This window comes from Mchenga conophoros, linkage group LG23 (genome assembly GCF_057382185.1).
Source record: "Mchenga conophoros isolate Kocher_MC1m ecotype Shallow Benthic linkage group LG23, M_conophoros_male_GT1.1, whole genome shotgun sequence".
In the NCBI taxonomy this organism is placed as follows: Eukaryota; Metazoa; Chordata; class Actinopteri; order Cichliformes; family Cichlidae; genus Mchenga; species Mchenga conophoros.
Window position 1 is genome coordinate 6504605 of NC_140547.1, and position 22528 is coordinate 6527132.

Consider the following 22528-nt stretch of genomic DNA (forward strand, 5'->3'; position numbering starts at 1 on the left):
ATGCGGTTAGTACTGGGAAAAGTCTCCCTGTGGATACTTTACATTCATTTACCTTCTTATTATAATTCGACTTTTAATATGTTGTGTTTTTAAGGTTATAAATTATGTCATAGTTTTTGAGGTTTCTGACGTTTAATTTACAGACATATGAAAATGAAAAACCAAGTACATCCTTACCGCTTCCATAGGAATAAAGAGGGTAAGTAACAGGCAGGTGCCGGTAATCAAATGCAACAAGTCCTTCATTGTACAGAGAGATTATTCACAAATTGAAAACATTCAAGACAGCTGCCAGCAAATTCACCCTTAAGTTACATGTTCAAGTTCATGATTGTACAAATAGAAAACAGCAAGAATGACTTGTTTGGAAAGGAAGGAGAAACCCTCCTCTTACCAGAAATAACTGCCAGCACGGCTTATCTGCACCTGAACAAACCACAAGACTTCTGGAACAAAGTGGAGATATTTCACCATGCACAATGAAAACAAATCACAGCATATCAGGAAAAACGCCTCATACCATAACTGTCAAACATGGTGGTAGAGGGGTGATGGTTTAGGTTTGTTTTGCAGCCACTGGGACCTGGACACACTACAGAAAATGAGTCGACCATGTACTCCTCTGCATACCAAAGTATTTTGGAGGCCATTTGTCTGACAGCTAGATGTTGGCTCATGCAATAAGAAAACAATCAAGGTGTTGTAATGGTCCAAAGTCCAGACCTGAACCCGACTGAAGTTTGTCTCAAAAGCCTTAGGACAGCTGTGCAATGCAAATGAATAAGAGTGGGCCAGAATTCTTCCAAAATAATTTGAGTGACTGATAAAGTCACACAGAAAACAAGTTATTGCTGCTAAAGGTGATTCCACATTTAGCAAGTTACTGATTATGGGATGTGCTCAGTTTTTCACAGGACTGCAGAGAGTCCCTTGAAGACTTTAAAAAAGTCACATACAAGTATTTTATTTGCATTGCTTTAGTTTTCCATCCAAACAAGGAAAAAGAAAAATGGAAAAACACATAATACTGATGATGAAACTGAGTGCTAGCCATCCCACACTCTTACAAAGTTGGCAGTACTGATTTCTCCAGCTGCACTGTGCTGAGAAATGGTTAAACAGTTTTGTATATTAAAAAATGTGTTGTGTATTTATTTTAAAGATCCAACAATTAAAGAAATTGGCCCAACAAACGTGATAAACTGCTGCCCATGTTACAGTCTGTGGACGTCAGGCCAATCAAGCTGTAGTACAATAGTGGCCAAATGTTTTGGCACTACCAAAACTAAACTTATATATATTTGTTAAATTAAATCTTTGAAACTTATGAAGCCTTTGTGATTGTTCTTCACTGTATCATAGAAACATCTTTGTGTAACTGCCAAAACTTTTGACAAGTGTAGGACAAAAAAGCAACACCAGGGGACAGCAATGCTTTGGTCTGAACCAACTCTCTACTTACAACTAATCTGACAAATCTATATCATCCAAGTCCATCCAAAACTTTTGAACAGTGGTCAAATGTAGAAAAGGCCCAAAACAGCTAAAGAAAGGAACCTGTGTGGCCAACACTGGCAAGATATTTGAATCTCATCAGCTCTTGAAATGGTGATATTTATGCAGTGCTTAACTTCAACAAATGTATAAACTAATAAACTTAAGATGGCACACCTACAAAAAAACCTCTACACCCTTCTCTTGTCAAATGAATGTACAATAAACTGTGCAGCCACTTACCAGAAATCAGAGAGATTTGCAGTGAGGGCGAGGACTCTTGGGTGCACTCGCTGTTGCTTCTTTTTTTTTTTTTTTTGGTTTCAACTTTTGTGTCCATCATCTAAACACCTTTGTGAACACAAGAATTCATAATCAACCACTATAAACAGTGATTCACGCTAAATGTGGTTTAAAAACACACACACAACTTAAGTACAATACTCACTTCTAAAGGAACTCAAGTGGAGAGCTGTGGATTTGCAAATTTTAAAGACATTGCAAAATTTATTCATGTTGATAGGATGTGGATTCAGGCTGCCAGCTGGTGTATTGAACTTGCAAGTTCAACAAATACCAAGAAGAAACCAAAAAAGCTCCCGGGGTGTTCGCTATAAACACATGCAGGTCAAGAGCCAGCAGAGACAAAAAATAACGCACTTCGGGGCCCTTTTTATTGACGACACCTCCACCTTTTGTTTATCTTAATAAATAAATTGAATACATTTTCAGATTTATTCAATCCCCATCTTACACTGTATGTTATTCCCCAACTGTGTCCGAATCTTTTCCTTAACAATTTCCCATTAGTTGTGTTTATTCATGTCTTACTTTGATCAACATGTCAATTTACATCATTTTGGTCCTGCATGATATTTGACACTTGTGTTACATCACTGTCTGGGCACTCCACCCGGAGCTTATGATTTGTTCTCATTGTGGTTATTTTGACAGGTCGGTGCTGCGGTAGATACGCAATGATGATTGTTTTACTCGCTTTTTTTTTTTTTTTTTTACATATACCCCACAGATCCATTGGGTGGTGGATATTCAGGTAATAACTATAATATCTGTGTCTGTCTTTCTAACTGCCTCTCACACTTTAGGGCCAACGTCAACAGACTGGGACAGATGACTTCACCAATACTGCGCTCTGAAAAGTGTGCTTTCGTGACAGATGGGCTGTAAATGATGATTCAAACTTGGAAACATTTGTGCATCATTGCGGATAATAGTCTTCACTAAGAAACCGGAAACTACACCGTAACCTTCCAGGTAACATGACGCACCTTCAAAGAAACGTAACTATGCGTCAGGTCGAGGCAGACCTCGGGACTTGAGTGCCGTGGATGTTATCCGCGTGCTTCAGTTCGCCTGAATCAAGATGGCACAGCGACATATTTCGCTGTTGCTCTCTGTTCAAAGCCTAAAAGTTGGATTGTTGGTGGTGAACCCATATTTAAACGGAAACAGTTGCATTTTGTTCTCTGAAAAGAACTAAAAGAAATAATATTTAACATCTTGTTTCTGTAGAAATTGAGAGCTTATGATTTCAGATTTCAGAATGGAGGCTGGCTTTATATGTAGCGTTAAAAGTAGAGCAAAAGTTTTCTTTTTTTTCCTTTCTTTTTTTCTTTTTACAAATCAATAATATATTTTCACATAAAAACATATATTAGCAGTAAAAATTATTTTTACATAGCTTAATGTTTCTTGATTTACAGTAACTCTGTACTATTTTTAACAGTAATGTTGAATTTTGTTTTTCATTGTAATGTTCACGGATATTTCTTTTTTTTTACAGTGTATAGGTATGAGCCCTGCGTAAATGAACCTTAGGCTGGATTGTTGATGTTAAACTATAATGGCTAAGAGTGAGTTACTTTGTAAAGATCAAAGATCACACATTCACAGAGTAAACACTGCTAAGGTAACGCCAAGGCCCAACCTTAACGTAAATTCGGGAACTGCTATTTAATCTTATTTTTTTCCTGCATTGCTTTGTGTTGTGTGTTTGCACAGTTATTTCAACACGAGGAACAGCCCTAAAATCGACAAAAACATGTTTTTGTTGGTGGCGCTGGCATCTGAAAATGTGACTTCGTGTCCTCAGTTCATTTTGTAGCAACAGAAAAAAAATACACGATTATTACTACGTCATCTTTCATGCAACACTGAGCTCAGCAACGTTCTCATGGAATCAGATTACCAAAAAACTTTGACAAGATTGAGAATAAAGTACAAGTTGATGGCTAATCTCAGGACCTGTTTCATGCTATCTGAAAGAAGCCTGTGCTATTTTTACTAAAAACCGTGATGATATCAAGTTATGGCTCCTGATTAACCGAAAGATTAGGCGTGATACGTCAAGATCACACCTTGACGTGTCCCGCCATTGTTTCACTGCCTGTACCTTGGTAGTGGTGCACCCTTAACGGGTCGCCAGTTCTAGGCAGGGCTAACGAGGGCTAAAGAGAGACAGACAGTCAAAATTCAGTCAAAAACTTCATTTACATTTGGGCAATTTAGATTCACCATTTAACCTGACGCCCTTAAGCGCATGCCTTTGTCCTGTGGAATACCTGGAGAGAGCCCACGCAAATTTAAGCAATGTGCAATTTCTTGGTTATAAAAAACAAACACCATTTCCCATCTTACAGCGTTAGTACACTATACTTTTTTAAAGGTGCAGGCTGTATTATATAGAGTAGCCTAACTTCTGTGTATTTTATAGGAAAGGAGCAACAAATCATAAACATTTGAATTGAATTTGAATTATGTTGTAAAGACCCTGCACGCTATAAGTATTTTAAGCATGCCCAAGTTATAAACTTTAGAATAATTCAAAATGAATCAAAAATCTTTATATGGAGTATATTGTTTCCTCATAGTTCCATACTGTGTGGAGCTATGGGACCTGCAGCACGTGCAAAACAAAGATTACTATTACTAATACTAATACTAATACTAAACCTAAGCTAAGGCCAACTAAACAGAAAACAAGCGGAAAACACATAGTGTACTTAGAAATCTAAACTAAAATAAAAATATAGAGTAAGAAAAATAAGTTTGGTTTTAGTCTTTGCCAGTTTCGTCAGATTATGTCAACACAACCTGCCAAGCAAGTTTTGGTGCAAATGTTTAATCAGAGTGCCCCAGATGACTAACCTTCACATTATAACCATTTAAAAAAGGCCTAATCCTCAAACGATGAAGACTAAATTGAAATTAGCAAACACACTCTGGACTGAGCCCATTTAAAACCAAATAAAAATAGTCACGATAAGAAATTCTAAAACAACTGCGCTTCAAAGCAGTGAATAATCTACAAACAAACTGTATGCAGAGGTTTGAAATAAGCTATGAATTCAGGTCAGAGATTTTCTAAAAGCAGGTCTCTGGACAGAAATCTGGAAACTGTATACCTGAGAAACAGGTAAACAGGTGAAATGGTTCTGGAGCAGACTTGTGAATGAGTAGCTGACTATTCAAAGTTAATGAAAATGTAAAAAAAAATAAAAAATAAAAATGAAGTGGTAAACACATGTACTAGTTACTAGTGGCCATTGATGATGGCAGGTCTAAAAAGCTAACGCTCCAGCTCAACAGCTTTATGGTTTGCGTTGTTTCCATTTAATGACCTGTGAATTATTTACTGTAAATAATGACTGAAGAACATACACGCTCTGATGAGCATTGTGCTTTAGTTCTTTTGAAGTTCATTAAGGTGTAAATACCAGGCGCTGGAGTTTGTTCCAAGTTGCAAGAAAAGGTAGTTTCCGTCCTCAAGAAACACCCACCCACTTCGCTCTTTGACCAATCATTGGTCGAGGGCGTGGCCCAAGGACTGAGTTGTTTTATAGTCAGGCAGCTGGGGCACTTTTCATACATTTGTAGGAGAATTGAGTTCGTATTCACAGTATAATCTGACTTATTCTGAACAACGACACTTGCTGTGATGGCAAAGCGAACAAGGCGACCGAGGGACCAGCTGCCAAACTGTTACTATGAAGGATACATGGAGAAGAGATCATTCAATGATGAGGTAAATAAGATTTTTGCTTGGTTGTTTGTGCAGATATGTGACCGTTGTGTACTCACGCTTACAGCAAACATGTCATTATTTTCCATCGAGGCTTCAGGTTTTTAACTTTCAAACAGTTTAGTCAGTTTTTGAGTTTAAATGTCCATGAATTTCTCATAAACGATCAAGACCTGATGAAGCAAAGTCTTTCTATTGATTGATACTGTCCAAAAGAATTTACTCTTATATATAAGAGAGAGAAAAAGAGCAAATCCTTACAACTGAAAAGTGCAAAAATGTGACCACTTTTGCTTGAAATGTTGTCAAATTCGTTTCCTTATTGTAAAGCAATCAATTAGTCTGAAATATGTTTTCTGTTTGTTGTGTGTGTGTGTGTGTGTGTGTGTGTGTGTGTGGTAACAACAGAGGAACATGAATGATTGACCTGCCAACCATGTGCAGAACATGCCATTAATGTTCCTAACAACTGCCAACTGTTAAATATTTTTATTTACTTATTCATTTTAATGTCAGGGCCATTTAGTGACTTCAAAGAGGACTTCTATGCTTTCATTTTGTTTGTAGTTCTGTAGTTTTTTTTTCCTGCACAAGCCCGTGCTTTATATAAACTGTACTCCAATGTAATATTTGTACTTAGTCTTTACAACGTTATGCTTGAAATGATAAAACAGCACTGCATTGGCATGGTTACTGCTCAGTTACCCTTTAAAACAGATGTAGGTAAAAGACCTAGATAGAAAAAACCAGGTAAACAAAGTTGTTTACTGTGGTAGAGAAGCTCCTTGTCATTTTCACATTTTTTTCCTGCCTGTCAGACTGGTTTGACTTCTTTATTGCGTTTGTCGTAATCATTTGAGAAAACCAGGAACTAACACAAGATATAAACTAGAACATCAAGCTTTAGAGATCATAAATCCTGAGGGCTGTTCTTACAAGGTGTTACTGATAAGACTGTGCACATGAGACTGAAAGGCAAGCCTTTATCTCACTTTATAAATTCAACACAATTTGTTTGAGCTTGGCATCGAATGCCTTAGAGATTTTGCCATCAGCCTTAATATTTGCCAGCAGGTCACAGTGTTGGAAAATGGAAAAAGAGAGCTTCATTCGGGTCTTTGCTTTGTCTGTAGACCAAAATAAGATGAAATTATACATGAAATGTCTCTGGTTTTCTCAGTCTAGGCAAAACAAGTCTGGGGAGGCATTGTACAAGCATGTAGAGCAGAGTTATTAATATCATACACCTGTATCTGTTGAGGTTTCTCGGTTTCCTTTGCGGTAAAGGAATCAGTTGACTCATCAGGTCTTTCCCAGAAATGTCATCAGCCTGGTTTTTGTTGATGTTGTTGTTTTTTCCTTTGTTGTGTAACTTTGCTTTCTTCTTTACTTGGAAGGAAATAAATGAAATGGATAAAAGAAAATGGATGATTTTATTTTTAAAATATCTATCCACGTGTCTGGATTCGTCACTTTTCTTGAGCTGTTTTTCTTTTGTGTGCAGACATCTCAGAAACTGTGGACCGCCCTTTGTGGAAACACCCTTTTTTTCTTCAATGACAAAAAGGACTGCGATGTAAGTTGACTTAATGAAATTCACAAATTTGAATTATTCTTTTTAAAAAACAACAAACAAAAAACCCCCCAAACTTTTCTTGATTAACCCTCTTTGACTGTGTGTGTTTTATCAGTACATAGAGAAACTGGATCTCAGTGGATTTATCTCAGTAACAGATGAGACCAGACAGGACCGTAACTTGGATGCAGCCAGATTCAATCTCCGACTGAAAGGCGGAAATATCAAATTCACCGTAAGGGAATATGTGGAATACATGCAACTGGTCTGATTTCTATCAAAGGAGGATGCTCTGTTTTTGACCTTTTCCTCCTCCTCTGTCACTTCTTTAGGTCCCAAATGCAGAAGTTCGTGAGTTTTGGAAGGGCTATATCCAAGCTGTGGCTGAGGTCTGTGGTACAAACCTTTATCTCACTTTATAGAAAAATAACAAGCTGTAGATGTAACACAGAGTATTTAAAATTATTATTATGTATTCCTGCAGCTGGCTGTGCCCACCTCTCTGAATCTGCTGCCAGGTCAGATCCACATGCTGAAAGAGGCAGTACAAAAGGAAACTGAGAGAAAACAGAACAGCCCTCCATCTGCTGAGACCAGCTGCCCTTCTTATGTCACCCTACAAGCAGACATGCCAGCGTCAGTATCAAAGACACTCGTGACTTTTGCACTATTGCTGACTATGTTTATGGCGAAGAGGTGTTGCTATAACTGTAAATGCGTTAACTGGTATTTAACTGAATTATCTGCATTTTCATTCTCGGAAAAAAAAAGAAAAGAAGCCAGACATGTTGGAATTTTGTTTTCTTTGGAAAGAAGTCAAGATTGACTCTAATGCCAGAAACATTCTTTGCATATGCATTCCATTAGAATTTAATTATATACCGAGCTCAGCTGCTGATGAGTGACACATTTGTGTCATTCCTATAGCTGTTACCACAATGTCTCCCGCCTGGAGGCCGAGCTGCTTCTTGACAGAGAAGTCAAAAGAGGAAACCTGCTGCTGAGACCTGGAAGTGATGGGAGCTCCTTCGCTGTCAGCACCAGGCAGGACTTGGACAGGTACGCACACACATCGGACACAGATATAAACATGTACTCACTCATTCATACATAACACAAATAATATACAAACTTAATTCCCAAAAAGTTGTGATGCTGCGTAAAATGCTAATTAAAACAGAATAGAGTGATCTGAAAACCTCATAAACCCATCATATTGTTTATTCACAGTAGAACTGAAATATGGATTTATTTATTCTGTTTTTACGTTACGCTTTGCACAGTGTCCCAACGTGGCTGATAGCAATAACTATGCTGGTATTTTATTCAGGTTTAAAGTTTATTCTTTTTTTTTCTTGCAGCCCTTTAGTCAAACACTACCGCGTGATCCGAAAACACGACGGCGGCTTCATCATTGATGTGGAGCCTAAAGTGAGTATTAACACCAAAGCCCAATTCTGGGTTCAGTTGTACATGTGTGCCTCAAAGAAAGGAGCAACTGAGTAACTTAATTGGAATCTTTTATTCTCTATACAGGTTTTGCCTTTTTTTTTTTTATTGCTTTATGAAATCTTCTGTGTGTGGCTTACACCCACATGGCAGTGACAAACAGTGCAACACACACACACTGCTGCCCTTGATAGAACTTTTTTTTTCATGGTTTTATTGGCGATAGAGATAAAGTGTTATGACCTCCTGGAAAACAATAAGGTATTTAACAGTAAAGGCTGTGGTGGGAATAAAATTGTCATGGCAGCAGATGATTGTTTTAATCTGGCTGCTGTTTTCACGACTCAGCCTGGTGTGTGTGGTTTTTTGCATTAGTTTGCGGGTACAACGCTAGGTTTGTGCTTGAAAGTTGCATACATTTCCTTCTGTGCTCTCATGACACACCTCAGTCTGTAAAGTGAATTTCAGCAGCAGTGCTCACTGCAGTTCCTGCAAGACATTTTATCGTTGCAGGTCCATAAATGACCAAGTCAACACACGCACACACACACCCTTGTTAACTTTGTGTATTTGATTATTCTCTCTGTGCAGGTCACCTGTGACACTCTGCACGATATGATCAGCTATTTAGTGACATCAACTGACGGAGTTTTGATTCCCCTCATTATTGAAGAACCATATGAAAAGAAATTATGTATGTACAGAACCTGATATAGTCCAGTCTCTATTTGTTCTTCTGTAATAATTATTCCATGACTAATATAAGCTATGGACTTTTTTTAACAGCTTATATTTCTTCTGATAATGAAAATGGAGAAAAGAGTGTTCAGCAGCCCTTGCAAAAAGGTCCTCCACCAAGCCTTCCTTCCAAGCCTCCCAAACCAGGTATTTTCCATTAACACAAACTCATACATCAGTCTGTTTACTCTGCTTTGTAAGCCTCTTTGTTTTGGTGCAGTTGGGAGATTCCTCCTTGAGATTTAACTTTAGTTTCTTCTTTTGGCTCTGGACTTTGAAATTAAATGCTAATTACCATTAAACTTTAATTAATTAAACTGTAATTTAAGAAAATCTGCACAAAATATCACAGTAAACAATCGTTTGAAATGATATTGACTAAAACATATTATGTTAACCTTTATTTACCTGAACATAATATGTCGTGTTTATTGTCTGCATATTTGTGTTTTCCCAAGGTTGCTGGTTGAAATAGTACCTGTTTTTTTGTTTGTTTGTTTAAAATCTGGTCATTTTCTTTCTTTATTTTTTATTAGGTGCTCCAATAATCAAAATCGTGTCTTCTATTTTCCAGTCTGTAGAAAAACACCATCTCCTGAACCAGAGGAATTGCCAGTGGAAGAGTGCTTGTATTTGAATGAGAACTGTGAGTATCACCATTGTCACATGTGCCATCAATCAGCTCATCCATCATGAGTTTTTTGTTATGTTTCACAAGTGTAAACAGGTGTGACTTCATTTTTTCCAGTTACTGTTTCTAAGCAATGTCTGTGTTCAAACAGGGAATGAGGAAGCAGAAGAGACAGAAGATTCCTCAGTCAATCCGTTGCCACGTAAGTGGCTCTCGATCTCTATCTCGCTTTCTAATTTAAGAAACTATTGGAAAATATTCACTTTGACGCTGCATGGTTAATTTCCCCCCTTGTATGTGTCTGTCTTCACTACAGAACCAGAAGGGAAAACCCAGAAAATTCCACTCATGCCTCCAACTCCTGCACCTCGCAAATTTTTTCCCTCCTCCGTTTCAACCACAAAACAAGATGTGAAGGTGAAAGCCGTTACAGACCCCGATAATCAGCGTAGGTTCACTTTAAGGCTTTTTCCTACCTCAGTGAAATCTGAAACACATTTAATATTTTTCTAAATTTTTCTAAATAGTTATTTTTACTTTTTTCTCATGTTGCTTTTAGTTGCTCGCGCAACAATATCTGAGCTGAAACTTCGGCTGGAAAAAAACAAGGGCAAGTGCCAGTGACCTCTCGTGACGGGAGCCCCTGAGAGCAATCTCCATCTGTGACAATATGGCAAAGCTGCTGTGTCAGACCGTCCCTGCAAGATGAACCGACACATGGGAGCAGAAACGGGCCGCTGATAACCTCCCCCTGCTCCGCAGTGTAGCTCGGCTCTGTCGGCAGCACAGAAGCAGCAAAGCCTCTCAGAGGATTAACGTGCTATTGATTTTTGCTTCTCTTGGACACTCGTTAGCAAATTAATCAACTGTAAAGAGCAGTGCACATGTCACATTATCTATACCTTTCTCTTGTACACTTTGCACATTTGCCAATGAAAGTGGCACTTTTTTTCTTTGTTCTATTGAATCACATTTATCAGTGTTTTTAGATTTTTTGTTTTTTTAAGATTTCCATAGCTACAATGGTTATATTCTGCCTTACAGGCAGGATGTTCATATTTGAACTGTAGTGTATTACTGCCCACCTTTTTAGTGATGCAGCCCTATGAAGAAAAACAGAACTGCCAGACGAACTTTTGGTTTCTGTAAATGTATCGTATAAAATTTTTATTTTTTTTTCCTGAAGTAAAACTTGCTCTTTCGCATCAGGTCATGTGATCAAGCAAATTCTAGTAGGTGCCATGCAGCAACAGGATAGGTTTTATGACGGTCTGTGCCAGGTCTATTTCCGCTTTATGTATTATTCATACAGCCAAACCTTTTTGTCCTCCTTTGTTGATTTCTGTTTTGAGACAGACATCCACGGACAAACACAGTGCTCTCACTCCTTTATTACCTCAATGACTGATACATTATAGTGGAAAAAATTAAACTATTTACAATAAACTCTGACATCTGTCAGCATGTGAAACAAAGTCAACAGAACTCTCGCTTCTTTAAAGCATCGCAGGCTACATTACTCAGAACACACGTAGAGGGAGAAATGTGGCAAAGCAACACTGTTACCGTGTGTTACATACAGCATGAGGTGGATGCTTCTCAGAGGTCAGGCGGTGCACAAAAACAGACTTCAGACTAAGTTTTCAGGGTTTATCGTTTTAGTTTCTCGCCTGGGTGGCTCCATAAATGGCTAATCTGTATTATATGATTTATTAGCTCCAGCTACTGCCTAGCTATTTGTTATATTTAGGACTAAACGCAGTCCACTACTCATAATGGGAACTCTTTGCTGCAAAAGAAATGGTGCATATACAGGGACAAGCATTAGAGTGCAGTTATGTGAGTATACAGTACAATCATTTCAAAAATCCTGAAGCCACATGAGCGCTCTGACTTCACTACAAGGAGTTAAAATGAAGGAAGTTGCCTCTGACTTTTAGTCTGTACGACAGACTCCTCCACAGATAACACCATCTCTGATTTTAAACTAACAAAACCTCAGCAGGAGCCAAAAGAGCCCAAAGTGTGGGTCCTGGCTATTATATGAAATACAATAGACACTGTTAAATGCACATGCCTTGGCAACAAAACAAATTCAGCATCCTAAATATGTTAATTTCTTGTATCTAAAAGCTGCTGGCAGCGATTCAGGGACTTCAGTAACTGTGTGTAGGTGCAGGTTGTTATTTGGGTTATAGACCGTATGTTGGTTGCTGGCTGGATAGGTAATAACCGCTAATCCAAATTTTTCTGACATAGTTTTAAATTGGAACAGAAAGCTTATTAGCGTACCCGATTTCATCTTTTTGGAAATGAGCAGGAAGGCACAGGGAGAGAGAGCAGACAGGACAGAGCGTAACCCTGAACCGGCAGCTGGCTGCACAACAGTTCGGCTGACAGAAGGATGGACAGCGGCCAGCGCTAAATCAGTGCTCTAGCAGCAGTGGTGCTAAATGGATGTGCAGAGACAGGAAACCTAGCAAGCCTACACCTACTGTATCCCCAGCATTCACAACAGCCAGAGTCATACATCTGAAGAGTTCTGTCACTGAGGGAGCAGCAGACCCACCTCTTCCCACCTAAAGTTCATCTCTATGCAACACAGACACTGCACGTGGAACAGGATAAACTGTCATACTCCAGTGATTTAACTCTTCTGCGATATGGCTTCGACCGCCGTCAGGGCAGAGGAGATGATCTGCGGCGCTGACCAAGGCTGGGTGGAGGTGGGAGGAGTCCACTTGGCTAGGTGGATGGATGTGTCTAGTTGAGACTGGCGTTGGAGCTGCTGGTGCCGCTGTTCTTCCTCTGGCCGCTCTGCACCACGCTAGGAACCTGCAGGCCCGTCACTACAGAGAAACTCCCGTTCCACACCTGCAGGGGGCAGCACATGACAGGCAGTTTATTAAAATAAATAAATAAATCAGCAGGTGGTGCAAAGTTTTCAGACAAAAATAGGCTTGAATTTCCTCACCATGAACGCTGGGATAACTGGCTGCTGAAACTTAGTTTTAAAAGTGTGCATCAGCTGCTTAGTTTTGGCGTTGTAAAAAGACAGAATACCTGGAGAGAAACACAAAGGCAAACATACTTAACGGTTTATTTTATAAAGATTTTCTTTTTAAAATGTGTGGAAGTTAAAGTAGCCTTATTCTTGCTTCACTTTAATCCACAAATAACGCTAAACAGTCTTTTTCTTTTATTTCATTTTGTTCCAGTTACCAAATTGTGGCTGAGGCAAACTAAATCTTTGAGTTCACCCATTGATCTGTTTGGATCCTACCTTCATCGTAGTTGATGTAGACTCCGATGCTATTTGGGATGGGACAGTCGAGGGTTCGAGCCTTGTTGTTGTGCTTGGCTGTGAGGCTCTGCTGCAACCAGTTGTTCAGGTGGATGCACCAGGAAGCGCTGCTTTTCCCCAACTGGTCGAATCGGCCGAGGCTCCGCAGGGCTACGCCCACGGCAAAGGCCTTGCTCTCCTTGTCGAAACGCACCTCCCAGTACTGCTGGCCAGCATCAATCACAGTGTCAGCTGTCACGACACATAAGGCCAGCGTCAAAACAATCGCCACTGTCTTTACGCATGCTGACAGCTGTGGTTATGTAACAACTGCCTTGCTAAGAGATGGAAATCTGATTTGAAAAGTTAGTTATGTGGAAATGATTTCTGTTTAAAATATCCAAAGCTGTAAAAAGTGCAGTAATTAAAAGAAACAACAAAAAAACCCTTTGGTTTAAATCTGGATCATTTCTTCTCGTGTAAAGCCTTCATTACACCAACTAATTAGTTCACCTTGGGCGGTAAGGAAGATCAGATTACTTTATTGTGTAACTTTCTAACATTGTATCTTACAATCTACAATCTGGGGCGGTTTGGTAATGCAAAAACAAGTTTGTGTCTGTCCTTCCCTCTTTTTTTGCTGCACGTATTCTTACCCAGCACTGTGTACGACTCTGCTGTAAACCTGTCTCTGCCGGGCCGGGCGGTCGGTGCTCTCTTAGGAGACATCAGGGCTGACCTGATTACAGAAAAGACACGAGCTAGAAAGATTCAATATTTCTGAGCTTTATTCATAATGAGAGTTAGCACATGAAATCAGCAGCTTACAAACCTGGCTGGGGAGTGCATTGGTGAGTTGGTTCGGTTCTTGTCTTTTCGGATGTCCTGTATTTTTCCTCCGCTGCTGTCCCACTCAACGCTCAAGTCCTCCACCTTCAGGTTCTGATGAGCTGAAGCAGCATCCAGCTTGAAAGTGAAAGCTGGATATTGGGAAAGAAGCAACGTTTTTCTTTTAGTGTACAGGAAACTGAAAAGCCCCACATCTTTTGTCAGTCAGAGTAAAATAACAGCAGCCAGATCCAAGTATTCTCACCGTGGGTTTCTAGTGTAACCGGCTCAGAGAACTCTCCCGCCACAGCCTTGTTACACGCTCTCACTCTGAACGTCAAGTACCGGGTGTCAAAGCGCAGACCTTGGAATTAGGGAAGTTTTCTAGGTTAGAAAATCTACTCAAAGTTTAACTATAAATGCCAAACATCACCTCACAGTCCTCTTCCTACCCGTGAGAGTGTGCTCCATCTCTCGTATCCCCTCCACCACCATCCAGGGGTAGTCCTCTCGGATGCGAGGTGGACCCTCGTGATTTGTGCGCCGGTGTTCTAGTATGTAGTGGTCTATCTTGCTATCAGGCTCTGGTAAACTCCAAACTACAGTCACCGTATTGTCGCACACCTGGCACTCTGACACCTGGATCTCAGGAGTAGCAGGAACTGAAGACAAAAAGAGTTTTTACCTGTTACAGATTGTGTCCAACATCAACTTTCACTACTCTTTACTAAAATAGTCAAGAAGTGTAACAGTTCGATATTAAAGCTGCATTTAATACCACAAGGGGGCAGTATTTTCCTAAAAGAAGTCTGACATGACCTTGTGGCAAAATATAAATATTTATTTTATTTTATTTTTTTTTTTTACATGCACTTGATAAAAAAAAGTCGCCCTTCTCTGTGCCCAACTCTTCACTCACATTCATCTGATAAACTTTCACCTTTTCCATTTACTGTATCCTGTTTAACCAGCACTGTGTCTTAGCTCTGTGTGTCTTAGCTTTACAGCTAAAAGCAGGCGATTCAGATCAGATTGAGACCCACACTACATATGTAGGCTGTCAAACCGCAACGGTGCAATAACGAGGTTAGGAGGTCTCGCACAGCTGTGGAGTGATACTTCTCTGTGGTTTTATTGCTGTATGTAACTCCCCGTCACATCACATGTATTCATTTGACTCATTAATATAAAAAAATGCTGGTAAGTGGAACATACTGCAGGAAGTTTAACACACAGCAAGCATCGACCCTTTCTTTTGTTCTGGTTGAAAAAACACAAAAATGCCTACACTGCGCTTAACAACACCTCCAGGGTGGCAGCTTATACTTTATCTACCAAACACAGCCTGACCAGAATCTCTTAAGTATTTTTTTGAACTCTTAACTTCATTGTGTTGTGAAATTAAGTGTAATGTGCAGTGACTCATTTCGGGTTGTTTTATCTAGATTGCATCGTCTTACTTTTGAAATTCATTGAGGTGAAGTTAGACTACATGTACTGTGTAGCAGTTCAAGGTGTAACAATACAAAAGCTCAAATCTTAAAAGAGTTTTCACACATGAACTCAGGTGGGAACGTTAACCAGATTTCCCCCCTTTTCCCACATGCAGCACACCGGATCACGCAGCCTGCTTCAAAAACACTGTTTAGTTTAGGAGATCCCGCTGCCTGAACAGACGCACATCCCGCCTAGCTGCTGTAAACTCTCCTCATATTTTATCTGCTCTACTATATGACCTAGTGAAAAACTACCTGGACTTTGTACGAGGGAGCAGGCAGGTTACAGGTTGTTTAACTTCCGATGCGATTGAGACAGTTGTGCCCTCACGTGCAGCTCTGCTGATCAGAGAAACAACTGAAAGCCGACAATGACATGACTAGATGCAGATTTTATACCAAAAAAAGTAATTTTTCAGACAAAAACTGTAAAGTAATTAGTTACTAATTATAGTAAAATACTACAGCTGTAATTAATAATTACTCAAAGTAATTATTAGTAACTAGAGCTGTTAAGGAGAACCTCAATTTCAGCTCCATATTTAAATTCTTGGACTCTGAATCATGCTAAGCTACTCTTGTAGAGTTCAAAATAATCCTTACTAATCTTATGCTCAGCTGTACTGCAGCCCCTAATTTTATCTGACCTTCAGCCCTTCTCTCTTTAACTTTATTTATATAAACACATTAAAAACCACTAAAACTAAATAAATTAAACATGTTCCTGAATATTGATGCTACACAACATTTACAGCAGGAACCTATCCTCCAGAGATGAACTATTTCCAAAAGCCTGACAAAAAAAAAAAAAAAAAAAAAGAAGAGGTACATTTTCAGTTTAGATTTAACAACCGTCACAGGCGATGCTCATCCGATTGCAAAAACAGCCGAGGCAAACATCCCCCTTTTCAGAAAGCATCAATCAGAGGAATGATCAGGAGTGGCACACTTTAATGATATTGAGTGTATGGAGGCAGACCATCTACCACATATCCAGGTGCAAGACCATTTAAGGCTTTAAACACAAACAGTTTTCCTTTATATTGGATTCTGTAGTGCACACTACCTGTAAATAATCAACAAGTAACTGACCTACTAATCTATGCAGTGCATTACAAGAGTCGAGTATAGATGTAACTAAGTGTGCATGTGTAACTTTCTTATCATTGGTTATCCCTTTTAAACAGAAGCTTTAAACAATCAACCGGGTGTGTAAAATTAAACAGAAGTAGAGAAGCAGAGTGCTGCTTTAATGTTGTGCAAGTCAGCAACTCCTTCGTTTCAGACCTGGGAGAAATTTGAGTCCTTGCAACATCTCCCTCTCCTGGCTGAAATCCACCATCAAGTGACTCATGTTGTCACTGGCTTTAGCCTTCAGGGAGAGGCGAAAGGCTGGAGCCATTGTGACGCTGTGGAGAAAGACACACAAAAAACACACAAAGACGTGGGGTGGAAACAAGTGCGGGTCTATTATTGAACTGAACCAGAGGGCGACAAAGAAGAAACAGGTGATTCTAGTACTGCTCACTAAGAAAAGACCACTAACTACATTTCTGACATACTAGCGCTGAACTCATCACCCTAATTCAAAAAGCGGAGCTAGAGAGGGAGCAGCATTCATCCAGGGAGGGGCTGACACAGGATGGCACAGACTCGAGATGAGAGTGGGGAAACTCAGAGACAAAAGAGTGGAAAGCTTCCATCGTGCTTACTGTCTATGAAATGGGTGCGGTGGCTACAGGTTTGAATGCATGCACGCTACATTCATTAGATGGCTCGCTGGTTACAGGAGGCTATGACAAAAGGAAAGTAATGGATTGCTGAGTACTATACCTATCCTTAATGTCTTTGGCCGCCTGGAGAGGAGAAGCACAGAGAGGGAAAGGAAAAAAAGAGGAGAGACACGGAGCGAAGAGAGAACTGAGTAGGAGCCCATCATGTTGTCATTCAACACAAAAAGCTGCCGGTGGCCATGTTAAAATCACTGCTAGTATGACAGCACAAGGAGGACAGATTAAATCGTATGTGGACACTGAAATTCACATCAAACGGCGCAGCAGCATGACTGTCAGTTACCTGAGTAAAACCGTCCGTCTCAGAGGAGCAGAGCGTCTGATTGGCCATCTCCAGAAGCTCCTCTGAACTCTCCAGGGCTTTGGAGCAGGCGCTCAGCTGACTCTGAGAAAAGACCAACTTACAGTCAAATGGAGCGCATCTGCAAACTCCCACAGGTTATTCGTCTGTATAATAAGTTGATTGTGTTGCCAGCAGAAGCCATGGAGCTAGCTGCATCATTTGAGAGTCATCGCTCAGTCCTGAGGCTACAGACGTTTTTGAATTATTGGTATTTTGACCTGAGATGAATGAAAACAAAGATCAGCTTTCATTCATGCAGCTAGTTTGGAATAAATGTTGCAAAGAAAGAGAGTAAAAAAAGCAAAAAATGCAAACTTGAGATGAGTCATTTTCACCTCCTCTCTGCAGCAGGTACCTCTGGCTCCACAGCTGCAAGTTCCTGGCCTTACCTTGTTTATTGTTACACAATATGAACAAAAGTATCGGACCACGCCTCGTAATCTTTGAATTCAGGTGTATGAAAATCAAGCATGCAATCGGCCTTTACAGACTGCATGGCTCACTGAATTCGATGGTGCTGTAATAGGATGCCTCTGTTGAGATCTCTTGTAAGAGGCTTGTTGCAACATGGAAGTGTTTAGGAACCATGCTAGCTCAGCCATGAATTATATCGATGACATAAAGTTACAGAGCGGGGTCGCCGAGTGCATAAAACTCGCCGACGCTCTGCTGATTCAGTAACTGCAGAGTTCCAAACTTCCTCTGGCATTAACACCAGCACAAACACTGTGTGCCGGGAGCTTCACTGCATGGGTTTCCATGCTTGAACAGCTCCTGCAGGTGTAATGTGGAGATGGCTCAGTAGTTTTGAGGCATATAGCGTATATTTCTCTTCTCTCTCTCTATGGTCTTCTTTCTTACTTCATTTTTTAAAGCACTTTAACAAGCTAAAGCAATGTAAAGGAAAAAAAGTAAAAAACAGTGTTGCTATGGTGGAAATCATTGAAAGCTGATTGGAGCAGAAGTCACCTGATTCTGTACACACCACTTAAAAACAATCACATACGGACACTTTCAGTCTCCTTGCATCTTTGGGGCGATTTTGGCCAAACCATTCATGTTCAGGAGGTTCATGGTTCGAGGAATAAATGACAGTTTGGACCTTTTTTTTTTTTCCAAACAAAGGGGAACAACAGCACCGTACAGATGGTAGCAGTTTAAAGGAAGTGGCAATATTATTTGTCTTGCTCCATAGTCCCCTATAAATCTTTCTAAGCTTGGCAACGCACTTCAAAACATATTACTAGCTATTGTTACTGTCTTCCTAATGCCTCAGAGGCATTTCCAAACCAACAAATGACACATAAAGTCAACACACTTTCAAGAGAAGTACAACCGAACATGTGAAGCATTTTAGAATTCAGCTTGAAGGATAAACGCTTCTCACCAATATTATAAATTACAGTGGCATTAAAAAACATAAATGTTAAGACAAACACGATGATGCTCCACTTAAACCTGTTATCTGTAATTTTGTGGTTTGTATTCTGTACAGTTACAGTATTTTTTAACAGATCGGGTTAAAGTACGTTGCATTCTGCTTGCTGTTCACTTAGAAAAGTTTAGATTTTAGTCTGACTTAAAGGTCAGGAGGCTCCGGTTTTATCCTGTGAACCGCCTTACTCAATCAGTGATCAAGAGATGAGCATGGGATGTACAACAACAAAGAATGAAACAACGTCCCCACAAGCACTGATGCAACACCTGCTTTCGTATGCAGACAGGTAATAAGTCTAAGCCATGCAATGATGCCCCCCCGATTAAAAAGATCTAGACTTTTCAAATCAAGAAACAATAACGGCTACCTGCAGCTCATAGGTACGGCTTGCTCGCTCCTGTTTGATACGGGTCAGCATATTTTCTTTCATTTCGTCCAGAACAGCATGGAGGGAGCTGCATTCAGACTCCAGGTCCTCCTGCACCCGGTTGGAATTTGCCTGGTGTCGCAGCAGAAAAAAAAAAGTTCAGGGTATCATTTGAGATCAAATTTAACTTGAGCCCTTCGCGTTACTGTACCTCCAAGTTGTCCAGACTCTGCTTGAGAGTGCAGATGAAGTTGGAAATCTCCTCATTCTTCATGGCCAGTGTGTGGGTGATCTTCCGCAGAGATTCCTGAAGAAAAAGACAAAATTTTCCTTTAGTCAATTCAGATTTTTCTTAACATTTCTGCTTTGAACTCACACACAATCTGACCCTTCCAGGCAGGCTCAGGATCCCTGTATTAGCGCACAGGAGAGCCTCCTCTGTGGATAAGATGTGTTAATCAGCCCTTGTCTGATGAGTGGACACATAAAGCTTTAGGCTTTGAGCTCCCTTTTAAACAGATGAGATCAGAGAGGGACCTACCCTCGGTGCACAGGGAGGGCGGAAGGATGCGCATTTATAATTTAATAATGCAGCTCCGCAATCGTTACGCAGGCGACTTCAAAGACCGGACACACAATATTACACAGAAAAACCCACACTTTTGATTTGCTGCCACTCCTGCTGCACTGCTCCGACGCCACAGTGAAAAAGCCCATTCATACAGAAGAACTGTGCAATGTTTGTTGATGGAAGAGGAGCTACGCCAAGGCCCCCTTCCCCACGTCCCCGACTGCTACACCGATACTTGTCGATAAGAAAGCGGTCGATAGCGAGCACAGAAACGACCCCACATCCACCCGAACAAACACCGAGTACAAAAACAAGACGACTGAGGAATTCAAGCCCATGCTGCATCCACAAACTCCCTCATATCGCCGCGTCTCCCCCTCCTTCCTTTGTACACTACGCCCTGAAACGGCTTCCCCCATCAGAGACACCTGTTCCCCCGGCTCCGGCTCACCTTCTGGTCTCCCATCTTGCAGTCAGGTGCACCGGCGCGGTCGCAGCTCCACACACCGCCGGTATGTCTCCTCCGTCCCCCGGTGTTTGGTGTATTAGCACGGCGGAGCTGGTACTGATGCTGCCGGAGAGCAACGCATCTTCGGACGGACACCAACCACCAACGCCTTTGGGCCGTAGTAAGCGGGGCGCATGCGGCACGGGGGGATTCTGGGTAGTGATGTTCTGGTGGCGCGGGTGAGGGATGCTGCTTTCAGGTGCAGTCAGAGAAAGGACAACTAGATAGATAGATAGATAGATAGATAGATAGATAGATAGATAGATAGATAGATAGATAGATAGATAGATAGATAGATAGATAGATAGATAGATAGATAGATAGATAGATAGATAGATAGATAGATAGATAGATAGATAGATAGATAGATAGATTTTAAATAGCCTATATAACACAATACAGAGCCATTTAGGGTCCCAATAAAAATCTTCTTGGATATGGTTTTAGGTTTTCCTGTTATTTATAAAATCTCTGTATCTACTTTAGCTACTAAAAAGACAAAACTCTGTGTCTGCTTCCTTCTTTCTTTTTTCTTTGTAGAGGACACAAATGAATGTCTTCTAAATAATGCAGGAGAAGGCTCCACCTGAAATCTACATCTATATTACCAGATAAGTCGCCACAGCAGTGCTGGAGCCTATATCTCCCTAAATACTGATTTATTTATTCAGCATCTCTAATCTGAGATGTAAAACTGAGCGCATGGTTGGTAATAGTATGGTGAACCATATTATGAATTTGGATGATCTTGTGGTCTCTAGCCGTGGTAGTGCTGGTCTCTATTAGCTTCTTCACATATGTTGTGGATTTAAAAAAAAAAAAAAAATCATATACAGTGTCTGTAAGAGCGATGTTATTATTTATAGAACCAAGGAAAACAAACATTTAAGATTTTATAGACTTCATATTGTCATACAATAACGTTACTGTGTATGTAATAGGGTCAGATGTCTTGGACAGAGCAAAAAATAAAAACAACAACAAAAACACGTGATGATGATATTTGTAGGCAACGTGCGATAATGTATATACCAGCATATTTAATGCATGCACAGACGGAGGGAGGGTCTTCATTTAGATCATTATGTAGAGCAAGGTGCTTTTCTTTCCTTTAGTTTGTGCATATTGTACAGCTCTAGCATATATGTGCACAGGAAAATGAGTTTACCGAAACTAAATGTAGCTTTCAATGACGTCATGAGGGTGACGATGGCTCAGTGCATGTAAGATGTTTGTAACTACTGGAGCCAGCATATTTAAAACTACTGGGTGTAAGTATATTTGCAGGCTTAATATGAAATCACTACGGGCTAAATGCAAATGATGTTTAACACTAGACATTACCAGTATTAATTCTAGAGACACTGGTATCCTCTCTTTGTTGGATGGTGTTTTGCAACTGAAATAAAGATTAAATGAATGAATAATCTGCCCATTAAGGTGTGGTTAGAAATATGGAAATAAATAAAACATTTACTCAAGTATTGTGCTTGTTTTGATGTAACTGTATCATATATGTCACTACTTCATATCAGAGCTTGATGTTGGCCTTTTTTCTATTCATTTAAATTCAGACTGAAAATTTGATATGAGAGATGCAAGATGCCACCCTCCACACCACTGGGCTCCCCTCTGTTAAAAGTGCTGTGTGGATAACACTATCAGCTCACAGTAAGAAAGCACCGACTTTGAATTTAACTGTCGGCTCATGTAAGTTTGCATTTTCTCTTTGTGTCTGCATTTGTTCTTACAGGTGCTTTGACTTTCTCGCTCCCCCACCGTCCTCTCAAACACATGCATGTTAGGTCAGCTAGTGATTATAAATTGCCCAGAAGTGTAAATGTGAGCACGTATTTGAGTATGTCTATTTGACCAGGGCCTACCACAACTCTTCCTCTCTCTTGGCCTTGTCGAGGAGGGAAATTATTTTACTGCTATTGTTAAATAATTGTCATTGCATTAATAATATAA

At 40.2% G+C, this 22528-nt stretch overlaps 2 protein-coding genes across 2 annotated transcripts; one reads left to right on the forward strand and one right to left on the reverse strand.

Moving 5' to 3' along the window:
- Nucleotides 1–5396: 5396 nt before the first annotated feature.
- LOC146546522 (signal-transducing adaptor protein 1-like) lies at nt 5397–11135 on the forward strand. Its single transcript, XM_085264883.1, has 13 exons — nt 5397–5539; nt 7041–7112; nt 7228–7347; nt 7445–7501; nt 7597–7748; nt 8040–8171; nt 8474–8543; nt 9153–9255; nt 9348–9446; nt 9874–9945; nt 10082–10132; nt 10247–10378; nt 10490–11135. The coding sequence occupies exons 1-13, from the start codon at nt 5453–5455 to the stop codon at nt 10552–10554; spliced, it is 1212 nt and encodes a 403-aa protein (XP_085121009.1). The 5' UTR covers nt 5397–5452; the 3' UTR covers nt 10555–11135.
- Nucleotides 11136–11306: 171 nt separating this feature from the next.
- Nucleotides 11307–20694, reverse strand: fsd1 (fibronectin type III and SPRY domain containing 1). Its single transcript, XM_085264884.1, has 13 exons — nt 20501–20694; nt 19690–19785; nt 19479–19610; nt 17614–17715; nt 17371–17393; nt 16825–16946; nt 14494–14703; nt 14307–14405; nt 14046–14193; nt 13870–13952; nt 13214–13465; nt 12905–12993; nt 11307–12804 (listed from the first exon to the last, which is right to left on the reverse strand). Exons 1-13 carry the CDS (start codon nt 20513–20515, stop codon nt 12694–12696), a joined length of 1482 nt encoding a protein of 493 aa, XP_085121010.1. The 5' UTR covers nt 20516–20694; the 3' UTR covers nt 11307–12693.
- Between the last annotated feature and the right edge of the window lie 1834 nt (nt 20695–22528).

What these genes read in the sequence shown, in the direction of transcription:
- LOC146546522 (XM_085264883.1), top strand. Translation starts at nt 5,453, where the DNA reads ATGGCAAAGCGAACAAGGCGACCGAGGGACCAGCTGCCAAACTGTTAC. An exon ending in TCATTGATGTGGAGCCTAAA is followed by an intron (nt 8,544 to 9,152) that starts GTGAGTATTAAC and finishes CTCTCTGTGCAG; the next exon opens with GTCACCTGTGACACTCTGCA. An exon ending in CTCAGTCAATCCGTTGCCAC is followed by an intron (nt 10,133 to 10,246) that starts GTAAGTGGCTCT and finishes TCTTCACTACAG; the next exon opens with AACCAGAAGGGAAAACCCAG.
- fsd1 (XM_085264884.1), bottom strand. An exon ending in GCCGTACCTATGAGCTGCAG is followed by an intron (nt 17,716 to 19,478) that starts GTAGCCGTTATT and finishes GTCTTTTCTCAG; the next exon opens with AGTCAGCTGAGCGCCTGCTC. An exon ending in GGTTACACTAGAAACCCACG is followed by an intron (nt 14,194 to 14,306) that starts GTGAGAATACTT and finishes CCCAATATCCAG; the next exon opens with CTTTCACTTTCAAGCTGGAT.